Raw genomic sequence first — 20,550 nt, 5'->3', positions numbered from 1 at the left:
AGAGGGATCTATCTCTCCAGCCCCAAAGTTCAGCTTTAAACTAACTGCTTAGGACAAACAATACTCACAGCCCTTGGCGTCGAATTATGAGAGTTACAATATGCCTGACTCCCAGTGGGAGGGCTACAGTGATATAGCTACATACAGGAATAAAGCAAATGAACCTTAGACATATGGGGAAGGTTATACAAGGAACCTAGGGGATAAAGGGAAAGAAGGAGCTCAAAATTGATGGGACCATAGGAGAAGGGTATTAAGGGAGAAATGGGGAAAACTGGGTCACCTTAAATGGGGAAACCATGGTGGAAGGGTTAGACAATGTGAGAGATAAATAATGCCTAGCTAGTTTTAGAAAACCAGAGGGAACCATATTAGACCAACAACCTACTGACAAATTATACATACAACCAGATCAAAGAATCTAATATATGTCTAGGCAAGGATTATCTGAGAGCATTTTGTCTTTGTCCAAGCTCTATCTACATGGCACATGATAATTAAAAGTACCAGACTGGTCGAACTAACCTTCTTGGATGTGTAACAGCCATAGCATGAGGCCTATACTAATTTGGACAAATGGACATAAAGGACAGTTTTTGCTCCTTTCCCACCTAGGTTGAGTAAGTTCCAGGGGACTATGAGCATCTCTGAAAATATCCTGTAACTCTGGTGAGTCACCTGTCCTCTTGATCAAGGAGGCCATGGAGACCCCACCAGATGGACTTGAACCAGTGTCCAGTCTATAAAGAGGAGAGTCAGCACAGAGGAATCATTTCCTCCATGCTTCCAAGCAAAGCCAACCATCTTCGAGTAGGACCTTTGACTTATCTTCACATAGGCGGAACTGGTAAAAGAAAGGAGCCAGGGGCTCCTCCCAAGCCCTTGTGACCCCTGAGGAACAGATCCTCAAACAACCTTAAGAGTAAAAATAAATTGGTTTATCTGGGCCAATTGTAGGATCTTAAACATCCAAAAGGAAAGTATAACCAAAGATTAATGGAGTCAATATATTTTTTAAAGAGTCCATATGTATAGCTAAAGGCTACATAACAAGAAACAATGCCAGACAGGAGATACCTTCCTTTGAGTTATTGGCCAGGGTGGTCCACAAGACTCCCAGGCAGTAACCCTCATAGAACTGGGAAAATGAACAGCAGACCCCAATCTTATCTAAAGGAATATTGACAACTGATTGCTGCTAGATGAGGAACAGCTGATCTTCCCAAAACAAGGCTCTTCAGGTTGGCTTCCTAGAGTCAGCAGATGGATAAGCACTGGTGAATGCCTGTGGGTGCCAACAACACAGTGAACAGTAACAGGGATGACAGAGTATATGGGCTCCAGTGTGTGGGAGGGGGGAGGCTATGGACGGGTGTCATTTTGGAAGTGGGTATTTAGATGAATAAGATTGTGTGGGATGTTCTGTGTGATATACACACAAAAAATCAACAAATTAATAAAAAGATTTATTTTTGAGAGGAAGCATAAAAATGTACTTCATGTTAAATAGTAGAGGTGATAAAGATTACCAGTGTAATCTACCCTGATGACTTTATATCCATACTCAGGTACTAAGGATCTGAGTGTAACTGACTGTGACTAGTAATAATCAGAATCATAGGGATTAAAGACACATGTGCAAACATCTAAGCGTTAGTTGCATTAAAAATGTAGGAAACAGCATATTTTAAAATGAAATGGAGATCTTGTTTAAAGGGTAAAACTCATCCAATTTTATGTCTTACAGGGTTTATACTGAGTTCAATGTTCTATAACTGTATTAATTCAACTGTGAACCTAAATATTTACAGCCAGTATTGAAAGAGACGCATCTTTGCTCTGGAAATTGTTATTGAACGTGTTAATGCTGTAATGAAATGCTTCTTCTAATCATGTGGTTATTAAATAAATAATTTTTAAAAGGCAATATAGGTGGAAACCTGGGGCTTACAAGTGGTATCCAAAGTAGGGGCAGTGTCATGGGACTGGGTCTTTAACCTGCAGGGCCTGTAGTAGCTCTAGGACTTTGTGTCATAAGTGAATTGTAGTCCAAGCAGCTGATATCTGGAGAATTGAAAAACTGAGTCTTTAGATGGAGGAAACACACTGCATTTGCTCTCAGAAGTAGAAGTAAAAAAGGTCAAGTATGAAAAGACATAGAGATGAATCTGCATGAGTCCTTTAAGATATATATCTACCCCTGTAATTGAGAGTTGGTAAAGGCAGAGGAAAAGCATGAACTTTGGGCTTGGATAAACCCACGTTTGAATGCTGTCTTTCACATAGCCTGGCTGTGTGATCTTCTGCAAGTCATACATTGTGAGCCTCGATTTCCTCATCTCTATTTTTAGACGCAGTTATTGTATTACATGAAATATTATAGGCAGAGATGGATGGGTTGGCTGACTTGAAGGAGTGAGCCATTAAGGTTGCGTTCTTAGCATAGTTGGAAAAGGGACGAATGAAGGTCTGAGGTGGCCCATGGAGAAGCCTTCTTCTTTTGGCACCCAGCTACAGTAGCCTAGTCACTGTCCACCAGATTTCACAAGTCAGAATGGGACGCTTTCAGAGTATTGCACTGCTACAAAATGTAAAACAACTGAATGATGTTTTTACAGTTTAATTGGCAAGCACCTTTGCATACTGATACCCTACAACATGGAAACTGTTTATACAAGTTGTAATTAGCAGGTTTATGAAATCCCTGGTTGCTCACCAGGTCTCCAGTCACACTAATTAGGATATGTAACTGGTGTTGGTTGCCTTAAATACATATTCGTCCTGTCTACAAGCATAGTTTTCTTGACTTTTTTCAATATGGGACAGGTACATAAAAACACTAAAAGAATGCCATGAAATAGGTTGATGTTTTATGAAATTCAAATTCCTAGAAACTTTATAAATGATGTTAAAGCAGTGAAGAGTTTATCTGTGTACATGTGCGTGGCTATTCATAGACTCCTTTTGCCACCTGTTCTGTATTTCACTCCCAAAGGTACTATATGAGACTTGTGTGCAGGGGTTCTTGAAACAATACTGCTGTCATCACAAGAAGTGATACCACACATTACTAGATAAAACCCATTCTCTTCCTATCATGTCAACAGTACTAGGACCTATATTTTCTGTTGTCCTCCAAGCTGTTTCTTTCCTGGGTTGGGCATTACTGTAGATGTAGGATGCTGTGGTTTACCTTCTAGACATTCTGAAACATGTGATTCTGAAGCAAGGGACAGACTCAAACCTGTCTGACTAGCTATGTGACAATAGTCATTATCAAAATCTTTAATGTTAATAATGGTGATGATGTCATGCCTAGAGAAGCAGCAAGCATGTACTACTGAGCATTGAAATAAAGGTAATTATTAGGACTGACTTCAAACCTCTTGGGTGAAAGCCCAGGGAATATTTTTATCATGTGGCAAAGGTGTCTACCCTCCAGTCAACTTGATTATCTGAAATGAAACTCAACATGCAAGTCATTTATAGTAAAAATACTTGCTTTTAAAATATCACATAACTTTCTTAGTTAGGCTCAACTTTTCCAGAGATATAGAGCAAAATAAGTTTTCCTTGTGAGTATACATATGTCCTTACGTGGTTACAGCAGCATTTTGAATTGTGTTTTCTTTTGTTTTATTTTTGGTTGTGAGTCTGAACCTTTTAAGAGCTGTACCAGCTCTCCAGCCCTTTTGTTTTATTTTTATTTATGTGTATATGTATGTGTAGATGCCCTTGGAGGCCAGAAGAGAGTGTTGGATTCCCTGGAGTTGGAGTTACAGGTGGTTCTAAGCCACCTGAAATGGGTGCTGGGAACCACACTCAGGTCCTCTGGAAGAATAGGAAGTGCTCCTAACTACAGAGTTATTCCCCCAGCCACTAAATTTTTTTTTAATCATGTGTATCTGTGTGTGGGTATGTGCACGTGAGTATGTGGGATCCCTAGAAGTTGAAGTTATTACAAGCAGTTGTGAAGTGCGCAATGTGGGTGCTAAGAACTCAAGTCACCTGGAAGAGCAGTGTATACTCTTGACTGCTGAGCCATCTCTACAGCAATGTATTAAATATGGTATTAGGCAGCTTTCCGCTACTGAACAAACTTGAGATAAATGAACTTACTAAGAGGAAAGATTTAGGGGCTTGAGAGATAGCTCACCCTCAGCTGAGTTCAGTTCCTATCCATAGGGACAGGATTTTCACTGTATAATACATCTCTTGCAATTGAGATGGTAAATATGTTCTGTTTCATTCATTTAAACATAAATACTTACATTTTTGTTGCTGCGATAAAATACCCTGACAAAAGCAATGTGGGGGCTTCTGGAGAGATGGCTCAATGGTTAAGAGCATGTACTGCTTTTTCAGAGGGCTTGAGTTTAGTTCCCAGCACCTGTGTCTGGCAGCTCACAACCTCCTATAACTCTAGCTCTAGGGGATCCGATGCTCTCTTCTGGCCTCCCTGGGCACCTCCACACACATGTACACATCCCCCCTTAGACATGTAGTCAGAAAAATAAAATCTTTTTTTTTTAAAGCAACTTAGGGGAGAAAGGGTTTTTTTGGCTTACCATTCCAGGGTGCAGTCCTGGGGGACATCAAAGCAGGAAGTTGAAGCAGCTGATCACATCCACACTCAAAAGAAGGGAAAAGTGCATTCCTGCCTATGTTCAACTCACCTCCCTTTCTTCCTTTTTAATGCAGTCCAGAACCCAAACTCAGGGAATGGTGCTGCCCACAATGGGTGGATTTTCCTACTTAATGAACATAATCAATACAGTTATACCTTAGACATGCCCATGGGCCAACCTGATCTAGAGGTCCCTCATTGAGAATTTCTTCTCAACTGGACCAGTTGACAATCAAAACTAGCCATCACATAGTCTCTTCTGGAAAATATTTTCAGGTTCTCTCTCTCTCTCTCTCTCTCTCTCTCTCTCTCTCTCTCTCTCTCTCTTTCTCTCTGTGTGGTTTTGGGTTTTGTTTTTTTCCATTTTCATTCACATATGTGGTATATGTTCATGTCCATGTTTGTGTGGGTATGCTCATGTGTGCACATGCATGTGGAGGCCAGAGATCAACAGCAGTTGTCTTCCTTGATTGCTCACCACCTCAGTTTTGAAACAGAGTTTCTCACTGAACCTGGAGCTCACAGACTCAGCTAGACTGGTTGACCCCACCTCCCCCAGCATGGGGGTTACAGACACAGGCCATTACACCTGACTTTTACATGGGTTCTGGGGATCTGATCTCAGGTCCTCATGTTTATGAATGAGGACTGAGCGAATCAACAGAGAGAGGCAGGGACACTGGCACTGAAGTTGTGTCACCACCTTTTAAAGGCATTAGGTGTTCATGAACTCAAATTATTTAATTAATGACCACATAACATTTTGGTTTTAAGTCAAGGAAGAGAATAATGACCCTGCCTTTTGGAGAAGAAAAGATTCTATGAGTCTGAAAGAACCATTTCTCAGGTGAGGATATTGTTTTAACTTGCTAACCAAAACTTATTTTATATTGCAATGTGTGTTTTTTGTTGCATGTATTTCTATATTTTCAGTGCGAGTATATGCATGTACACGCCATGTCATGTGTGTAGAACAGGACACCTTAGGAGAGTTGGTTCTCTCCTTCAACCATGTGGGTTCAGGGCATTGAACTCAGGTCTCAGGCTTTACCTGCTGAGTCATCTCACTGGCCCTTATTTATTTATTTATTTATTTATTTTTAATGCTTTTTTCCCACTAACTGTTTTGGATTCATTCTATGTTTCTCACATATGCAACAATGAAAAAAGAATTTTTAAAGAACTTTCTCCTAAATTCAAATCCAGTTGTTAAAATAATAAAATGTGGTATTTCTCATTGTCATGACATGTCACAATAAAAATGAATAGTTGATTAAAATTAAATTAAAGAACAATTATTGAGTTCAGAGTCTCTGTAGGGCAAAATGTTGGGCCTTGTAATAGTTTTTCTGTTTGTTGTTGTTGCTGTTGTTTTCTTTCTTGAGACAGGATCTCATTTAGTCAAGGTTGGCTTCAAACTCACTATGTAACCAAGGATGACCTTGAACTCCTGATCCTCATGCTTGACCTCCCAAATGTGGATTACAGGCATGAACCACTACACCCATTTTTTTTTTTATGCAGTGGTGCTTGGGATCAAACCCAGTACTTGATGAATGCCAGGCAAGCACTCTACCAACTGGGCTACATCCCAGCCCTGGCCCTATAATGTGTACAAAGGCGAGTAAGTAGTTCTTATCCTTGAAAAGTCTAACCAGGTTTTAGAACATTTGCATTAAAATAACAGAAAGGTAAATATGTTGAGTGCCCTAAATAATTTGAAGCAATTTGTCCTAGAGGTTTAGGGGGAAAGCTTAAATTCAATTGTGGGATGAGGTCAAGATACGTGACTGTTGGTGAAGGGATAGTTCACATGGAGATGGGACGTGAGGGAAAAGAGTAGATTCAGAGACTGAGGAAGATAAGAATAGAACATGGATTAGGGGTATAAGCAGTCCTGTGTGGCATGAAAGTGAAATTGAGCTCATACGTTGGAAGAACATTTTTTAAAAAAAGATTTATTTTTTATTTACATGTATGTATGTACATGTGTTATGTGTTTATGAGCACATGTATGTGGGTGCCAGTGGAGGCCAGAAGAGGGTGTTGGATCCCTCAGGGCTGGAGTTATAGGTGATTGTGAGGTGCCTGGAGTGGGTGCTGAGAACCAACTCCAGTCCTCTATAAAAGCAGAAAGCGCTGGTAACTAGTGAGCCTTCTCTTTCCACCCCTACTTTGGAGGATCTTAAAAGACTCAAGAAAACGGAGGCATGGTGGCACATGCCTTTAGTCCCAGTCCTTGGGAGGCAGAGGCAGGTAGATCTCTGTGAGACTGAGGCCAGCCTAGTCTATATATCCAGTTCCAGACCATCTGGGGTTACAGGGAGACCCTGTCTCTAAACCCCTCTCAGGACCCCCCCAAAAGAAAGAATATTTGGCATTTCATTCATAGGGCTTGAGAAAACCTTTCAACTTTTTGATCAAGACAATGATATGATAGAAATTATACAAAAAAGGGGGGCTGGAGACATGGCTCAGTGGTTGAGAGCACTGACTGCTCTTGCAGAGGACCCAGGTTTGATTCCCAGCACCCACATGGTGGCTAAGAGTCATCTGTAACTCCAGTTCTAGAGGGATCTGATGCCCTCTTCTGACCTCCATGGGCATTGCACAGCATGGGTGCACTTAACACACATGCAGGCAATACACTCATAAAAATAAAAATAATAAATAAAATATTAAAAGGAAATGAAGTCATACAAAAAAAGTAGTAACCTAACAACTGTGCCTAAATTGGAATTGAACTGAAGAAAGATCAAAGGCTGGTGAGAAGTAGTGAGACTTTGATTTAGGGTGGAGAGAGTGAGAAGAAAAGAGGTGGATTTGGAAGACAGATTTCAAAGGTGGAATCCTTAAGATTGACAATGAATTAGAAATTGGAGACAAGAGGGAAGCAGCTGTGGTTTTGAATTGTAATGACTGAGGGTGAAGTCTCACAAGGAAATAAAAATGTTGGGGAAAGTCTAATGAAAGTACTGGGTAGATGGGTTTAACTTGGACCCAGGGGCCTCATCTAGTTGAGATAATCATCTGGCAGATATTTCAGTCTGAAAAGTTGATATAAATTTTTAAAAAAGAGGCCAGCCGTAGTGGTGCATGCCTTTAATCCCAGCACTCTGGAGACAGAGGCAGGTGAATCTCTGTGACATTGAGGCCAGCCTGGTCTGCATAGAAAGTTCCAGACTAGCTGTGGCTACAGGGAGACCCTGTTTCAGAAAACAAGCAACAAACAAAATTTTAAAAGAGATTCCCAGTTTCATAACTTGAAGTGTGATACTATTATACAACACACTATCTAGACATTAGGAACAAGAGGTGAGCATTGGATTCTAAGAGCTGTCTGTCCAGGATATATAAGGATGGGGAAAAATAATGTAAGGTGGAGCCCTGAAAGACAGGTCATCGTGAGGAGAAATTCATATTAGAAAACGTCACAAAATGCTGCACTGAACAAGTGAAAAGTGAACTCCTGACAGAGAGTGTTTCCAGCCCATGGTCTACAGGACCACGCCACAGGGGAGCTCTTCCTCACTGCTCTTTCTCATTTTTTCTCTCACACTGACACACAAAAATCTTTGGGTTATTTTTGCCTGTTGGGAATACATTACTTGTTTGATTAATTGGGTTTGACCTTAAATAATTTATTTGGAGGCTGGGACCTGGGTGCAGTGGTACATGCCTGAAGGCTCAGCTACTTGAGAGGCTGAAGCAGGAGGAGAGACTGAATCCAGGAATTCTAGGCTGGATTGGGCAACACAGTAAGAACACTATATCAATAAAAGTTATTTAGGGGATGGGGGTATGGTTCAGTGGTAAAATGCTTGCCTAGCTTTGACTTTGATAGCCAGCACTGGAGGGAAAACATCAACCTTCCAACCAATCATTTTTGGGGAAAAAAAAGTTGTCTACAGCAACTGTAATTTTCACGAAATTAGAGTATAAGGAATTAGCTCTGAAAAGGCTCTCTGTGTCCCTGTCAGAACTCTCAAGGCTTTTGAGGTTCTGATTATATTTGAAGCTAAAATATCAGAAAAACTTACTGGCTAAGGCAGAGTTGTGTCTTAGGTGTTCTGTTTAGTGTTGCAAACCATAGCTCAAAATGAACACCATGTCCTCTTTAGAATGGTATGTTGGGTCAGGGACTCTAGCCTGTGCAGCTGAATGCCTTCTTCCAGGGTTCCCAGTGCGGTATAGTGGTATTTTGTGGGACACCATTCGTGAGTGGCTCACATGTAGCACATTCAGCTTCTTTGGCTGTGTCCACTAACTGCCAGCAATGCACCTCTTCATAGTGACAACCGAAATTGTCACCATACATTTCTGGTAAACTACCCCGCTGGCTCCAGCTTAGGACCACACTTGTCAAATGATTGATTGTTTCCATTCTGTGCTTTTTTTCTCCTTTTCCTATACATAGGTCCTCTCTCTAGCCTTCCCTAGTAAATACCTTGAGATCCCGGTAAGATTATGTGTTGGGTTTTTGTGGACACCACAGTAGATCTTTGGGGCGACAGTAAGAGGAAACTCATTCACTTAGGCTGTATGCTTATTTGGGGTGGCTCTTTTCCCCTTAGCAGTCATAAATACATTGCTTTTATTTTTATTTTATTTTATTTTATTTTATTTTTTTGAGACAGAGTCTCCCTGTAGCCCCAGCTAGGCTGGAACTCACTAGGCAGTGAGGGCTATTAAGCCCCTTGGCTTCTGCTTTGGGGAACTGCTCTTTCAAGCTGAGTCACCAGTTCCAGTTCTGTATTAATGAAGATGATACTGAAGCGCAGAAGGACCCCAATCATGAATGCTTACTCTTTTTGTTTGTTACAAAAAAGGCACAGCACTTTTAGAAAATTTTATTAGCAATGCTAAGCATCTAAAACAAGACTAGTCAGTTGAATCCAAGAGCCACGTCTTTCAAGGACTTCTGTTTGAGGTTAGGTTGGTTACAGGGACTTGAATTTGCTTTTCAGTAAGCCAGAATCTGGGACATGTACATACCTTCCTAAGATGGGCTTACCACTTGCTAATATATGCTTGGCCGAGCCATGTGAGGAGGCAGCCAGGTCAACTGGAGTATGAAATAAAGCTGACCAGGAGTAACGGCAACAACTCATGACTTTGCAAGCTGGCTGTCGTAAGCTCTCAAGGGCTCTTCCCCAGGCTTTGCGTATTGGCTCAGCAATCTGATTTTGGTGGTTCCCTGCATGATTCTTCTAGCTAGCCACCAAGGCTAGGGAATAACTGCTCTAGATAATCTGCAGTTGTGTTAATCTCTTTGATGTGGCAACTTGTGGGTTCTATACTCAGATCTCTCTCTGTCTCTGTCTCTATCTGGCTCCCCACCCCACCACCCTGAGCTGGGGATGGAACTCAGTATCTTGTGCATGCTAGACATACACCCAACCATTGAGCTACACCTCTAGCTCCAAATTCCCTGTTTCCTTATTGTAGATACCCTGGAACAAGCCCTGATAATCTCTCACCTGCACTGTTGAACACCATAACTACTGTCCCCACCTCCATTCTCATTACTAGTCCTGTTTTCCCTGACTAGTTCCTACCTAAAGCCAAAGCGATCTTTCCATAGTACCTCTTTCTTAAAATCTTTTAAAAAACATTTATTCTATGTGTATGAGTAACTGCATATATGTAAGTGTACCCACGATGAGCAGTGCCCCCGGAGACCAGAAGTGGGCTTGGATCCCCTGGAACTAGAGTTATGGACTGTTGTTAGCTGCTGCCATCTGGATGCTGAGAATCCAATCCAAGTCTTCTGTAAGAACATCAGTACTCTTAACCTCTGAGTCATTTTTCTAACCCTCTTACTTAAAATCTTTTAGTGGCATCTGCTGCATAGAAAATAAAATCTTTTACTGTGCAGACATCTTGTAAGCCCTGGCCTTTGCTTACAGTTCCATATGACCTCCAATGACTCCAGAGGCTAGGCACACCTACAGCTTTGTCCTTCCTCTTCTGACATTGCTCGCCCTTTCTAGCCCCTCAAGGCCTAGCTCAAATGTCTCCACCTTAGAGAGGTCTTCTCTGGTAACTTGGTCTCTAACCAAACCACACAGATTTGCTTTCTCTGAGTTTATCTCATAGCACTTCTGTAAACTATAATCTCATGCCTGCTGTTGATTGTCTGTCTTCACACTACAATGTTGCTTCATAGGGGCAGAGACTCACATTCTTTTGTTCACTGATATACTTTTGATGTTGGCCCTTTGTCTAGAATAAAGTAGTTTTTTTAATTAAAAAAATTTTTGGGGGCTTAGGATCAGGGTTTGGGGAAGGGGCTGTAGGTGCCATGTCGGGCCGCGAAGGTGGCAAGAAGAAGCCCCTGAAACAGCCCAAGAAGCAGGCCAAGGAGATGGGAAGCCTCCAGCAGTCCAAGAAGCATGCTAAGAGGTTCATGAGGGGGTTCAGAGAGCCAAACAGGAACCAACCAACCAACCAACCAAATAGAGGAGAAAACTCCAGGAGCTAAAAGTGAGCCTGCAGGGAAGGGTCCCCTGGCCACAGGTGGAATTAAGAAATCTGGCAAAAAGTAAGCTCTTCGTATTCCTGAGATGATGGTGACCCTCTTGCATTCCTATTTAAACATCTGGATTCCCTGCCATAACATCTTTTGCCACCTATAGCTAGAATAAAGTGATGTCCTGGAGCCTGTTGTACATTGTAATAAACTTTTGTAAAAAAATTATACAATGGCTCACTGTCTCTAGTTTCCATTGAGCTTACCCCTGCCTCAGCTGTGAATTTTAAGTAAATCCAGCCTGGAATCCTGACAGAGCCTGTTGTTCCATCTTAATTGTACTTTGAATTCTGTATCATCTTGAATTAAACAAACTCATTTAAAAGGCAAAAAAATTTTTTTTAATTGTTGTTTTGCTTTTTTTGTGGTCCTAGGGATCAGATAGTCTAGGCAAGCACTTTGCCACCAAGGCACACCCCCAACCTGTAGGTGCTTAATATTTGTTGAGTAAGAAATTATGTTCCTTGCAACCTATCTGGGCTTGTATAGGTTTACAGGAGTGTGATTTGATCTATATCATGTAGCAATAAACCCTGCTTTGACGAGATTAATGTACTTTCATTATTGCTGTGAAGGTTGTGATTTCTGAGCTCTGGAGGAGGGCTCTGCCTTACAGAAAGGCACCAAGTAAACTTCTGAGCATGGCTTCATATGTGGAAAGACTGAGGGAAGCAGTTCTGGAGACGGCCAACCATGTGCTCCGAGACTCGAAAGCCATCACAGCACATTTTTGGCACATCAAATCCCCCAAATTTCTAAAACATGCCGACAAATATTCTCACTGTTCCTTCTCTCATTTAGAAAATAAAAGGGTTTTCTAATGAATGATTACAGTGGTTATTTTAGGATAGAACTGTGAAGGACAAAATTCTGCTAAAATCGTTATAGAGGCTAGGTTAAAAGGGAAGTCTGTTGGAAATACTGGGACAATTTTTTTATAATTCAATATTCATTCAAAAGATAGGTAGAAATAGAGTTCTTTCTATTTATTGATCTAGTTGACAAGTTCTTTTTTTAAAAAAAAAAACTTGATTCATTTGTTATGTGTATGAGTGGGGAGTTTTTTGTATGTAAGTGTACCGCATGCATGCAGTACTTGTAGAGGCCAGAAGAGGGCATTAGATCCCCTGGAACTGGAATTACAGGCAATTGTTAGCTGCCATGTAGTTGGAAACTGAACCCTGATCTTCTGCAATGCTTTTAACTACTGAGCCATCTCTTCAGCCCCTAGTCTGACATGTTCTAATTATCAGTCTTTGTGTTCTCTTTTGGATGAACAGTGGTTAGCAAAACCAACCAAGGTAATACTGGGACAGTGAGAAGGAAGCTGGCTTAGGTGGCACTGAGTGTGTGGCCACACTGTCTCTGTGTACTCTGATGTTTGTGGGTCATGCTTTATTTTCTCTCTGAATCCTACATCTTCCATGGGGCAGCAAAGTCTGAAATTCATATTTTATAGTTCCCATTACCAGACACCTTGCCTTAAATTTGTTAAATCCTAGGGAAGGTTTATGACTGTCCAGCTTGAACAAATGACTCACCACTGAAAAACAGCACAGCCAAGGTATCAAGATCTCTGAATACATGGCAACTTCTGTGTACCCTTGTGCAAAAAGCATGAGTTTGCAAAGAAAGGGCATGGGGACAGAGTTTAGTCTGCTCTTCTAGAGTTTTCTAGCACTATCATCACTGTAATTAAACATCTGAAACAGAAGTCTAAACAAAAGGCAACCTGGATGGAAAACACTAATTAGAAGACTAAAGGATGCTAACAGGTACAGAGCTTTGAAACACCTCTTAGGTATAAGGTTGAGACCTAATTATGAAAACCTGAAGGTCAGAAGAAGGATGCTGTCATCTTGGGACACCAGACTTACATAAGTGTGAATACTTTTCAGGGTAATAGTAAACAACAAGCTTTTAAACACCTAAGGGATGGAAAACAGACTCGTGATCTCTGATAATGACATTAGTATTTAGGTTTCTCTCTCTTTAGGATAAGTGGTCATTAGTGCATAGTTTCATGCATTCATAGATCTTAGAAACACAGATAGGTACTTGCCCATAAAAAATTTACTTGTGTGTGTGAGCAAGCATATGTGTGTGGTATATATACACATGTGTGGGTGTATGTGCCTTTGCATGTGTTGAGGCCAGAGGGAGGATGTCAGTTGTCCTGCTCCTCCATCTCTTGTTCCTTTCACAGGCTTTCACTGAACCTGATGTTAGGCTGTCAAACCATGTGGTCTACATATGTAAAGGTGGACTGCTCCAGATACAGTCTCCGAATTTGGAAAGATGTGATATGTGACATGATTTCATGTGATGCAGTATCAGCAATATAAACTGCAGGCTTCCTATATATAGGGCTTTCAATATTTACTTCAGACATGAATGCTTTGTGTTTCCCAGATAGACAAGATGTGATGATTGGAATGTGAAGTGTCCTCCATAGGCTCAAATATTTGAACACTTGGCCAGTGAGAGGTGCTGTTTGGGGAAGGTTATGGAATCTTTAGGAGGTACAGCCTTGCTGGAGGAAGCATGTGGTAGGTGCTTTGAGAGTTCCTGACCTTTCCCTACTGCCAACTTCTTCTCTCTGCTTCCTGTGTGTGCTTGAAATTGTGAGCACTCGGCCTCCTTGCCACAATGGACTCTTTTGGAACTGTGAGCCCAGTGAACTCTTCCTTCTATAAGTTGCCTTGATTGTAGTATTTTATCACAGCAATAGGAAGGTAACTAATACACAAGGCATCTTGCCTTCCTCCACACATGGTGTTAGCTCCAGAGACAGAGCAGCCTGAGCACACCTGGCAGAACCCTTGGAGGGCAGAGACTTCTGCCCTTCTGCTTCTATCCGTACACATGCTTCTTTCCCAAGACCCCATTGCAAACAAAGACTCCTCTTACTGAGCAAACATAAAACAGCAAGAAGGAAGCAAATAATGTTGACAAGAGCAGAAAGTATTGAAAGAAATACCATGGGGGCTGGAGAGATGGTTTAATGGTTAGAGTGCATGCTGTTCTTATAGAGGACCAGAGTTTGGTTCTCAGAGTGCATGTTGGCTTGCTCAAGACCACCTGTAACTCCAGCTGCAGGGGATCCAACACCTTCTATGGCTTCTGCAAACAAGAACAGAAAAGACTGACATTTCATCTTTCTATCTTTTAACAATCATAAGTTTCTTTTCTTTATTCTGAATATTCCCAATAATGATCAACATCTTAAAAAGTTTTTTGCATTTATTTATTTTTGATTTAAGTGTATGAGTGTTTTGACTGCATGTATGTAAGTACACCCTTGTCATACAACATTCACGAAGGCCAGAAGATTCCCTGAAATGGGAGTTACCAGCAGCTGTTAGCCACTATGTAGGTGCTAGGAACCAAATCTGGATTCTCTGGAAGAGCAGCCTAGGCTCTTAACTGCCGAGCCATCTCTCCAGCCCCCAATGACAAACATCTTGGAGAAGGATGAGATTTTTCTTTAATGTGTATCACGTTTCCATAATATTATGTTAGTATGCTGTATATATGAATTCAGAAAATGAGGATTCAATAATCATCAGAATCCCGTTGCTACCTGAAGGCCAAGTATTTTCCAAGGAGTTAGGCAGTGTTTTTTTAACTAAGAACATGTTCTTGATAGTTGTTTAAATCTCACTTTGGAACTCAATGCCCTGAACACAGCCTTGAGTATTTACAGTGTCTCCAGTATTATCTAAGAGACACTTTAAAAAATTATTTATTTAATAACCACATAATTAGAAGAAGCATTTCATTACAACAGCATTAACATATTCAATAATGATTTCCAGAGCTAAGATGCATCTCTTTCAAAATTGGCTGTAAATTTTTAGGTTTACAGTTGAATTAATACAGTTATACAATATTGTACTCAGTATAAACCCTATAAGACATAAATTAAATGATGTTTTAACCTTTAAAAAAGATCTCCATTTCATTATTAAAATACACAGTTTCATACAGAAAAATTCATTTTTAATGCAATTGACACTAAGATGTTTGCACATGTGTTTCTAATCTCTATATATCTGATTATTACTAGTCGAGACCCTGTTTTATAACAACTTCATAACTGCTGTGTATATGTTGTTATTGAGTTAAAATGAATGATTCCTGAATTTTTTTTATCCTTACCCTAAATATAACCCTAGATGCAAACATCCTACTTTAGGATTTCAGGTTATAGAAGTTATTATTATTATTATTATTTTATTATTATTGTCTTTTTTTGAGACAGGGTCTCCTTATAGCTCCAGCCATCTTGGAACTCACTATGTAGACCCGGCTGGCCTTGAACTCACAAAGAGCTGCCTGCCTCTGCCTCCTAAGTGCTGGGATTAAAGGCATGCACTACCATAACCCTAGTGATAAACCTAACCCCAATACTACCTTTAACCATAACACTAATCCTAACACTAAGCATAATCCTGGAACTAACACTAATGCTAATCCTAACTCAAACCTTAGACATAACCCTACCTCTAACACTAACCCTAACTTAACCAAAACACCAACAGTAGCCTAGGGCTAAACCTAACCCTAACTGTATCCCTAACCTTAACCATACCCCTAACCCTAACCCTAACCCTAGCCTTAAACCTAAAACTAGCACTAACCCTATACTAATCCTAAACCCTAATGTAAACATAACACTAAACATAACACTAAATATAACACTAATACTAATTCTAATCTTAACTCTAAACTTAATTCTAAATATAAACCCTGAGCCAAACCATACCCTAACCATAATCCTAGACCTAACACTACATGTAACCTTAATTCTAGCACTAACACTAACCCCAAACTAGCCTTAAACCTAATTCTAAATCATAACTCCAAAACTAACCTGTGACCTAACCCTAACGCTAACCCTAATATTATCCTTATACCTTACTCTAACTGAAACACTAGCCCTTGTCATAAAGCTGACACTAACAATAGCCTAGCCCTAACCCTAACCCTAAACCTAACACTAAACCTACGCTAACCCTAAGCCTAAACCTAACTCTAGAACTAACAGTAGGCCTAAGCCTAACCCTAAACCTAACACTACACCTAATCCTAAAACTAACCGTAACTCTAAACGTAACCCGAAACCTAATGGTAACTGTAGCAATAATACTAGGCCTAACACAAACCCTAAACCTAAGTCCAACCTTACAAGTAATCCTAGCCATCACCCTACCTTAACTCTAAGACTAATGCTAGCCCTACAGCTAAACCTTAAACTGACTAGACTGGTTCAGGTCCATCTGGTGGGGTCTCCATGGCCTCCTTGATCAAGAAGACAAGTGACTCACCACAGTTACAGGACAGTTTCAGAGATGCTCATAGTCCCCTGGAACTTAGTTGACCTAGGAGGGAAAGGAGCAAAAACTGTCCTTTATGTCCGTTTGTCCAAATTAGTACAGGCCTCATGGTATGGTTGTTAAACATCCAAGAAGGTTAGTTTCACCAGTCTAGTACTTTTAATTACCACGTGCCATGTAGATAGAGCTTGGGGAAAGACTAAATGCTCTCAGATAAATCTTGTGTAGACATATTAGATTCTTTGATCTGATTATATGTATAATTTGTTAGTAGATTGTTGAACTAATATGGCTCCCTCTGTTTTTTTTTAAAACTACCTAGGCATTATTTATCTCTCACATTACCTAGCCCTTCCACCATGATTTCCCCATTTAAGGTGCCCCTGTTTTTCCCATTTCTCCCTTAATAATACCCTTCTCCTATGGTCCTACCTCTCTTGAGCTCCTTCTTTCCCTTTATCCCCTAGGTTCCTTGTATAACCATCCCCACCTCCCCTTAAAATAGCCCCATTTTTATCCATGTCTCCCTTATTAACACCTGTTTTCTACTGTTCTTCTCTTTCAGATTCTTTCTTTTCCTTTACCTCCCTGGTTCCTTTTCATTATCCTGGTAATTATCTCTGTATACATAATCACTTTTCAGGATTTGGTTCTAGGATCCACATATGAGGGAGAACATATGTGTTTGTTTTTCTGAGGCTATGTTACTTCACTTAGAATAACAGTTTCTAGTTCCATCCATTTACCTGCAAATTTCATGATCTCATCTTTCTTTACTGCTGAGTAAAACTTCATCATATAAATGAACCACATTTTCATTATCCACTCGTCAGTTGAAGGACACTTAGGTTGCTGCCATCACTTAGCTCTTGTGAAAAGAGCAGCAACAAACATGGATGTACAAGTGTCTCTGCAATAAGATGAGTTCTTTGGGTATATACCAAGGAGTGGTATAACTAGGTCAAATGGTAGGTTCATTTGTAGTTTTTTAAGAGTTCTTCATACTGCTTTTCATAGGGGTTGAACAACTTTGCAGTCCCACCAGCAGTGGATGAGTGTTCCCCTTTCCCCACATCCTCTCCAACATTTGGTATCATTTGTTCTCTTGATCTTAGCCAGCCTGACTGGGGTAAGATGAAATCTTAAAGTGGTTTTAATTTGCATTTCCCTAATTACTAGTGATGTCGAACACCTTTTAAGATGTTTCTTAGCTATCCTTATTTCTTCTTTTGAGAAATCTCTGTTCAGTTCCTTAGCCCATCTTTTAACTGGGTTACTTCCTTTCTTGATTCTTTGTTTTTTGAGTTCGTTATATATTCTGGATGTTAAACCTCTGTCAGATGCTTTGCTGGTGAAGATTTTCTCCCATTCTGTGGGTTTTCTCTTCACTTCCTTGGTTTCTTCTTTTGAAGTACAGAAGCTTTTTAGTTTAATGAGGTCTCATTTGTTGATTCTTGACCTTGTTTCCTAGCTATTGATGTCCAGTTTAGAAAACCCTTTCCTACACCTGTATCTTGGAGGTTATTGCCAATCTTCTCTTCTAACAGTTTTAGAGTTTCAAGCTTCACATTGAGGTATTTAGTTTCATTCTTCTCCAGGTGGAGATCCAGTTTTGCCAGCACCATTTGCTGAAATGCTGTCTTTCCTCCAGTGAATGTCAAATATCAGGTGGCTGAAATTGAATGTACTCATAGCTGGGTCTTCAATTTTGTTCCATCAATATATGGGTCTATTTTGTGCTAGTACCATGTTGTTTTTATGACTATAGCTCTGTAATACAGTTTACTATCTGGTATAGTAATCCCCCCAGTATTGCTCTTATTGCTCAGGTTTTCTTTGGCTATCCGAGGTCTTTTGTGCTTCCATATGAATCTTAGGATGATTTTTTCCAATTCTGTGAAAAATGTCATGGGGATTTTGACTGCCATTGCATTGAATTTATGAATGGCTTTTGGTAGGATGATCATTTTCACAATATTAGTTCTTCTAATCCATGAGCATGGGAGGTCCTTCTATCTTCTGATGTCTTCCTCAATCTCCTTCTTTAATGACTTAAATTTCTCATTGTAGAGGTCTTTAATGTCTTTGGTCAGGTTTATACCGAGTTTTTTTTTTGTAGCTATTGTGAAGGGGAATGTTTCCATGTACTCTTTCTCTGATTGCTTGTTATTAGTATATAGAAAGGCTATAAGACTTCTGTAGATTAATTTTGTAACCTGCCACTTTTCTGAACATGTTAGTAATTTCTAGGAGTTTTCTGGTGGAATTTTTAGCAACTCTTAGATATCATATCATCTGCAAAAGGGATAATTTGATATCTTCTTTTCCAATTATTACTCCTTTAATTTCCTTCTCTTGTCTTACTACTCTTGCAAGAGTTTCAAGAACTGTGTTAAAGAGCAGTGGAGACAGTGGGCATCCTTGTCTGGCTCCTGATTTCAATGGGAATGCTTCCAGTTTTTCTCCATTTAGAATGATGTTGGCTGTGGGTTTGTTATATATGGCTTTAATTATGTTGAGGTATGTCCCTCCAGTCCAATTCCCTCCAGGACTTTGAACACAAATACATGTTGAATTTTGTCAAAGGTCTTCTCTGCATCTATCTAGATGAACATGTGAGTCTGTCTTTGAGCCCATTTATATGATTTATGATGCTTATTGACTTACATATATTGAACCACCTCTGCATCTCTGGAATAAAGAACCAACTTGATCATGGTGGATGATCTTTTTGATGTGTCTGTATGCGGTTTGCAAATATTTTGTTGAGAATTTTTGCCTCTATATTCATTAAGGATATGGGTCTATAGTTTTCTTTTTTGGTTGTAGCTTTACCTGGTTTTGGTGTTAGAGTGATGCTGGCCTCATAGAAGGAATTTGGACGTTTTCCCTCCATTTCTATCTTTTCAAATAAATTAAGTAGTATTGGATGTAGATTCTCTTTAAATGTCTGGTAGAATTCTGCTGTAAATCCATCTGGTCCTGGGCTTTTTTTACTTGGGAGGTTTTGAATTATTGCTTCAATTTCCTTATGTGGTATGGGTCTGTTTAAGCTGTTAATCTCTTGGTTTAGTTTTGGTGGTTCCCATGCTTTTAGGTATGCATCCATTTCTTTAAGGTTTCCAAATTTAGTAGCATATGGGTTTTTAAAGTATTCCCTTATAATGTTCTCGATCTCTTTGGTGTCTGTTGTGATCTTTCCCCTTTCATCTCTGATTTTGTTGATTTGCAGTTGCTCTTTCTTTCTTTCGGTTAACTGGGCTGAGGGTCTGTCTATCTTGTTTAGCAACAAACTGGCTTTTAGACTCATTGATTCTTTATATTGTTTTCTTTGTTTCTATTTCATTAGTTTCTGCTCTCATGTTTGTCATTTCTTCTCTTCTGCTGGGTTTGAGTTTCATATGTTCTTCCCTTTCCAGCATCTTGAGTTTCAGTGTTGGGTCATTTATTTGCCTTCTTTCTGATTTTTTAAGATTTTTTAATGTAGGCACTTAGAGCTATAAACTTCCCTTTAAGGACTGCTTTCAATATGCCCCAGAGGTTTTGTTTTGTTGTATTGTCCTTTTCGTTTAATTCCAGGAATACTTTTATTTCTTTCTTAATTTCTCCTTTGATCTATTCATCATTCAGGAATGTGTTGTTTAATCTTCATATGTTCATGTAGTTACTGGGGTTTCTTCCAGTGTTGATTTTAAACTTTATTGCATTGTGGTTTGATAGAATACATGGAATTGTTTCAATGTTTTTGTATTTGTTAAGGTTTGTTTTGTGGCCCAGTACATAGTCGATTTTGGAGAAGGTTACATGGGGCACTGAATAGGAAGTATATTCTTTGGTGCTTGGTTGGAATATTCGGTAGATGTATGTTAAGTCCATTTTATGTAATGGTATTGTTTAATTCAGATGTCTCTCTGTTAAATCCCTGTCCTGTTGACCTTTCTAATGGTAACAATGGGGTATTGAAGTCCCCTAATATTAATGAGTTGGGATTAATCTAGGTCTTAAAGTCCTGTAGTACTGTTTTTATGAAGTTGGGTGCACCAGAGTTTAGT

The 20,550-nt window shown here is 39.8% G+C and overlaps 2 protein-coding genes across 3 annotated transcripts in view; both read left to right on the top strand.

Moving 5' to 3' along the window:
• CUNH12orf56 (chromosome unknown C12orf56 homolog) overlaps positions 1-20,550 on the top strand; it is a 112,956-nt gene that overhangs the window by 47,189 nt on the left and 45,217 nt on the right. For both annotated transcript variants that reach the window (XM_029561451.1, XM_008829161.2), the window contains exon 3: positions 5,402-5,474. In XM_029561451.1, coding sequence (XP_029417311.1) covers positions 5,402-5,474 — 73 coding nt within the window. The remainder of the gene's footprint in view (positions 1-5,401; positions 5,475-20,550) is intronic.
• On the top strand, positions 10,899-11,469 carry LOC108490629 (translation machinery-associated protein 7-like). Its single transcript, XM_017797071.2, has 2 exons — positions 10,899-11,001; positions 11,051-11,469. Exons 1-2 carry the CDS (start codon positions 10,932-10,934, stop codon positions 11,173-11,175), a joined length of 195 nt encoding a protein of 64 aa, XP_017652560.1. The 5' UTR covers positions 10,899-10,931; the 3' UTR covers positions 11,176-11,469.

The sequence above is a fragment of the Nannospalax galili genome, unplaced genomic scaffold, assembly GCF_000622305.1.
Source record: "Nannospalax galili isolate Female #2095 unplaced genomic scaffold, S.galili_v1.0 scaffold110, whole genome shotgun sequence".
NCBI lineage: Eukaryota > Metazoa > Chordata > Mammalia > Rodentia > Spalacidae > Nannospalax > Nannospalax galili.
Note: the sequence above shows the minus strand (reverse complement) of the source record. Positions and strands in the feature narration are given on the sequence as shown.

What these genes read in the sequence shown, in the direction of transcription:
- LOC108490629 (XM_017797071.2), top strand. Translation starts at nt 10,932, where the DNA reads ATGTCGGGCCGCGAAGGTGGCAAGAAGAAGCCCCTGAAACAGCCCAAG. An exon ending in GCAGGCCAAGGAGATGGGAA is followed by an intron (nt 11,002 to 11,050) that starts GCCTCCAGCAGT and finishes GAGGGGGTTCAG; the next exon opens with AGAGCCAAACAGGAACCAAC.